The 5,400-nt window shown below is 41.2% G+C and overlaps 1 protein-coding gene and 1 non-coding gene across 2 annotated transcripts; one reads left to right on the top strand and one right to left on the bottom strand.

Moving 5' to 3' along the window:
- Positions 1 to 2,665: 2,665 nt before the first annotated feature.
- Positions 2,666 to 4,072, bottom strand: LOC130510056 (uncharacterized). Its single transcript, XM_057006404.1, has one exon. It carries the CDS (start codon positions 4,070 to 4,072, stop codon positions 2,666 to 2,668), a length of 1,407 nt encoding a protein of 468 aa, XP_056862384.1.
- A 703-nt stretch (positions 4,073 to 4,775) lies between these two features.
- On the top strand, positions 4,776 to 4,883 carry LOC130510215 (small nucleolar RNA R71). The gene has a single exon (XR_008943898.1). It is a non-coding gene; the product is annotated as a small nucleolar RNA R71 (small nucleolar RNA).
- Positions 4,884 to 5,400: the final 517 nt, after the last annotated feature.

The following is a 5,400-nucleotide window of genomic DNA, read 5'->3' as shown; positions in this document are numbered from 1 at the left end:
TTGGTTGAATAATATGAAAGCAATCATTAAGAACAAGTCTAATAGCTATCTTAGCATCTTTAACAACAAATGTCTTTGGCAAAGTACACTAAAAGCTTAGGAGGGTTGTCTCAGACATTTCATCAAACATCTTTTGGGTGGGAAAAGCCTAATGATCAACTTTTAAGTAGCTAACTCAAAAGATGCATTATGAATACTCTACTAGTAAGGAACAAGAATGATCTACACTAAAACATCCTAGAACTAGCCTAATCACCCTTAATCTCCCTAACCCATGAATTCAAAAGATGATTACTCACTAATCTTCATGATTCCTCTTAAACCCATGGTGGATTTCAGATTAATCATGTAGAGAAATAGATAAGAAATCAACAGAAACACAAGAACATAACAAATCAAAATCCAAAAGAGATGAACTTTTCTTGAGAGTTTTGTGTTCTTCCCATAAAAAAAAAGATAGATTTGCCTCCATAGGCTTACAAAGTACTTAAACTTAGGTTTAGAAGTCTAAAAACTTGCATAACAAATTGCAAAAAAGTCCTTGAAAAATAATAAAATCGTGCAGCAGATAACGTGGAGCGACCTCAGAGGGTCACTCCAGGAAGTCGCTCTGGGGTTGGGAGCGACCTTGGGGGGTCGCTCTGAGAGGTCGCTCCAGCCTCTATTTTTGTGTCTCCGGGCGATGAGAACGCGAGCGACTTAGGTAGGTCGCTCTGGTTGGTCGCTCTGGTTGGGAGCTACCTTAGGGGGTCGCTCCAGAAGGTCACTATGCGGTTCTCGACCAGGATGGATATGCCTCTAGTAAATTGATCATAACTCCTCCATTACATCTCCAAATGACTTGAAACCACTTCCATTAGAAAGCTAACTCAATTTCCAGTGTCTCCACAAAATCTTAGCAACAGAAGATTTCTCTAAGGCCTCCATCCATGCTCATCTTTCAACCCCTTTTTGATCACATTGCTTCCAAATGTCTCCAAGAACTCCATGTGGTGTCCCAATACCTAATAAAGACTTATGTATGCAAAATGCAACCTGAACATGTCTAAATATTATTCTATATGATGAAAATGCATATAAATGAATAGCTAAAACAATGCAAATATGCAAGATATCAACTCCCCCACACTAGTCCTTTACTTGTCCACAAGTAAACTTTCAAGAACCAAGGAGAAGAGGTTTGAAGATGGGGACTCATAATCAAAAGAAACTCTTCTTAATTCTCAACCTAACAACCTTGCATAATCATACCAAATAGCAAGAGCAAAGATTTTATCCATCTCTAACTTCTCTAGGCCTATCCCAGCTCCTTTGATCTCTACACTCATTAATCATGCATCCACAAACCACAAATCCACCATCTCTCTAACATTCAGGAAGCAAACTCCATAGACATCTCACAAATGGTCAACTGGTCCAAGTCATTTGGTTTGGTAACACAAAAGCTTTAATGCAAGTGAAATCAGAGGTTCAAAATGATCTTTTAAGGTGGTTTACTCTCAAAACAAAGTAGCTTTGACATTACACATAATATATCTAAGAAAGGGATCAACTCATGCATACAATGCTCAATCTCCATTGTTCTACCATTTCCCAAACATACAAGATATTTAATCATTCCTCAATGTCAAACCCAACTCACATCTCTCACCAAAAGATTCCAAGAACATTTTTCACTTCAGACTCTTTCTTTTTTGAAATCAATAAGGGGTTTTCACAATTTTTAAACAAATCTCAACTCCTAACAACTTTGCTAGCCCCCTTTTTATTCTTTTTTTTCTTTTCTTTTTTCTCTTTTTTTTTTATATTTGGGGGCCAAGACTTTTCACAATAAGAGCTAGATACTTCTCCACTGATCCCAAAAAGACTAATCATTTACGCACAAAGAGTCAAACCTTTCATATTCCCAAATCACAATCACAACACTCACCCCCTTCCTATAGCTAGACAATAGAGTGACTAATCTAGCAAGAATGGAGACTAAGCATTATCGTTCCCAATACTCTCAACATTATGCACATGTAAAGCTTTCCAAAGAGGCCTCACTCAACAAATAATGATGGTTTAAAAAGGAGGTATGGGTTTTGGGAGTGGAGTACCACTTGAGTTTGTCAAGAAGATTGGTAAAAAGGATGGGACAACTCAAGTGTGTATATCCATGACTTAGTACACAAGAGACCATATGCAAGAGACATTAAAACATGAGCTTGCTTCAAAGAGAGAGTATCGATAGTCAAATGAGTTTCAAGAGGAGCATTCAAGGCTCGAAGTTTACAATCTTTCCAAAGGGTGCTCAAGCTACTTGTCATGATTACAAAGGTCAACAAATTCAGTACTTAGCATGAGATTTTTACAAGGTTGAAATCCCCCTAATACATGAATGCAACCTATATGCTTCTAGACTCAATCCTAAAAATGCAAACGATGCAACTAAATGATTCTTTTTGTGTTTTTCATTTTTTTTTTTGGTTTTTCTATGCAAATAAGAATGTAAAATGTAATGTATGAAACTCAAAATCATCAAAGCAAACATGATCAAATACTTGGTACCTCCCCCACACTTGAATCACACAGTCTCTGTGTGAGTGAGAGAGAGACACCCAAAAGAACACTAAAATGCAGAGAAAAACTGGTATATACAAGGGTAAGGTAGTGGAATGGTACCTCAAATGGAGAGTGGAGAAGGGGGGTCCTTCCCACTATTAGGAGTGATGGTCAGGACCAGAGAGAGGAGCTCTTGAAACTTGATTGGATCATCTTGGAGCTCATGAGTGATGATGGCCCTTGCACTTGAGAATGATGTAGTCTTTCCTTTACATCTGATCTTGTACTCAATAGCTCCATCCTTAAGCTTCATTGGGTGAAGAGTGAGAGTGTGTGGCAGTGTATCAAGAGGTGGAGGGTGAGGTTCTTTCATCATCTTCTTCTTGACATGAGTAGCCTTTGCAGCTCTACTCACCTCCTCCTTTTTAGCACTTTCCAAGTGCTCATCACACATCTCTGTAGAGGACTCTCCAGCAAGAGTTTCTTTCTCAACATACAGCACTTCAGCCTTTGGTTTCTCAATGGATGATGCTTCACAAGTGATTGTTCCACAATACACAGACTTCTTCTCTAGGGGCTGGAGAGGATATGAGACAGCTTTGTTCACTTTGAGGAGTGTGACCTTCTTGTTATCAAAGTCTATGCAAGCTCCTACAGTTGTGAGAAATGGAGTGCCAAGGATGAGTGGGAACCTCTTTGCAGTTGCCATCTTTAGAATAGTGAGGTCAACAGGGATGGTGCATGCTCCAATCTTCATAGGAAAATCCTTGATGAGACCAATTGGGGTTGTAGAAGAAGAATCCCCAAACTGTAGTAAAGATCTGGTTGGCTCCATGCTCTCAATCCCTAGAGTCTTTACCATCTCTATAGAGATCACATTCACAGTTGCACCAGAATCAACAAGAGCATCATCAAAAGTGAGCTTACCAAGGGAGCAAGACAAGGTAAACATCCCCTGGTGTTCTTGTTTAGAGAGAGACTTTGGTGGGACTTGTGGGTCAAGTTGCAGAGTAGAGAAGTCCAGGAGCTCTGCTACCTTATCTTTGTGAGTTAGAATGTCCTTGATGAGCATCATTTGTACACGAGCCTCTCGCATACCCGAGATCTCTGGAAGCTTTACCCCAACATCACTAAGATCTTTCCTGAACTTGGAGATGACATTCTTCTGAGCTTTGGTGAGGACCCTCTGTGGAAATGGGAGTTTATCATAAGGTGACTGCTCAACCTCAGTGGTGTCCTCCTGCGTGACCATCTCAACCTTGTGTCCATCTCTCTTCACAACCTTAGCTGCAACCAGCTTGTATACTTTCTCCATAATCTTTGCCCCACTTGTTGTCACAATCTGTTGCTCAACCTGTCCAATATCAGTTCCAAACACCAATTTTTCAATCTCATCTACCTCTTTCTTGTGCTCATTCAGCTCAAACTCTGAAGAAGTAGTAGAGAGGGTAACATTGCAGTACTTTGTGGGATTCTGGTCTGGCTTCCCTGGTAGAGTTCCCATTAGCTGCTTGGAGGTGGAAGCCATAGAAGCAAACTGATTCTCTAAAGTCTTGACTGTAGAAGCAAGGTGTGAGAATTTGTTGTTCAGATCAGTGTAGCTCCCATTAATCTTGGAGTGAAGGTTCTTCAACTCATAACCTACATGCTTCTCACTTCTAGTCTGAGACTCTAAGATTTGCTTCAGTAAGGCATCAGTGTTGCTCTCTTGAGGAGCAGAGGAACCAATTGAAGGGTTTTGATGAGACTGATAGCTGCCTTGCTGGTTGTTTCTAGGCTGATAACCACTCTGTTGGTTGTTGGGATAGGATTTCTGCTGGTAGTTGTTGTACTGAAAGTTGGGCTCCTTTTTGTACCAGCTACCATTGCTATTAATGAAGCACAGTTCCTCTTGGCCTTCCAAACCTTCAACTTCATTGACAGTAGGTGGTGTCTCTTACTGTGGGTTACCAACAAAGTGAACCTGCTTTGGAGTAGCTTTATTTGCAATGAGGATGTCAATCTTATCCTGTAGAGCTTTCAACTCCCTTCTTGTTTGCTTGTCATCTGTCCTATTGGCTCTGTCATGATCTCCACTGTAGACTGCATCACTCTTAACCATGTTGTCAACCAGCTGCGCTGCTTCTCTCTCAGTTCTGTCCAAGAAGTTCCCATTGCTTGCAGTATCCAATCTGGCTCTGTACTCAGGGAGAGCACTTCTATAGAATGTACTTAGCAAACTTCCCTTGTTGAAACCATGGTGTGGACACTGAGCTAGGTAGCCATTGAACCTCTCCCATGCTTCACTGAATCCTTCCAAGTTCTTCTGTTTGAAACCAGATATCTCATTCCTGTAGTCAGCTGTCTTAGAAGTAGAGAAGAATTTTTCTAAGAAAGCATTCTTGCAGTCATCCCAAGTGGTGATGGAGCTGCTTAGCAGAGACTTCTCCCACTGACGTGCCTTGTCCTCCAAAGCGAAAGGAAAAAGCTTGAGCTTGAAAGCATCCTCTGATACACCATTGGTTTTGGATAGGCCACAGTATCTATCAAAGCTGTCCAAGTGGTCGAATGGGTTCTCTGCAGCCACGCCATGAAACTTGTTGTTCTCAATCTGGTTCAGCAATCCTGACTTGATCTCAAAGTTGTTTGCTGCCACAGCTGGTGCTCTGATTCCTAACAGTTTACCGTTGTTGGTCGGGCGGTCATAAGCACCAATAGGGCGAGCTGGTGGTTGTGGGTCAGCCATGTCAATGTTCAACCCCTGTGTGTGAGCTAGCTGCTCTTCTTGTCTTCTCTTTCTAGCACACTCTCTCTCTAAAGCTCTGATGTCTTCTGCTCTTGGAATTGGGTTTGTTTGATCCTTGCTCCTCAAGCGCA

The sequence above is a fragment of the Raphanus sativus genome, chromosome 3 (genome assembly GCF_000801105.2).
Source record: "Raphanus sativus cultivar WK10039 chromosome 3, ASM80110v3, whole genome shotgun sequence".
In the NCBI taxonomy this organism is placed as follows: Eukaryota; Viridiplantae; Streptophyta; class Magnoliopsida; order Brassicales; family Brassicaceae; genus Raphanus; species Raphanus sativus.
Note: the sequence above shows the minus strand (reverse complement) of the source record. Positions and strands in the feature narration are given on the sequence as shown.

Coding starts and splice junctions, on each gene's coding strand:
- LOC130510056 (XM_057006404.1), bottom strand. CDS start 4,072: ATGGCTTCCACCTCCAAGCAGCTAATGGGAACTCTACCAGGGAAGCCA.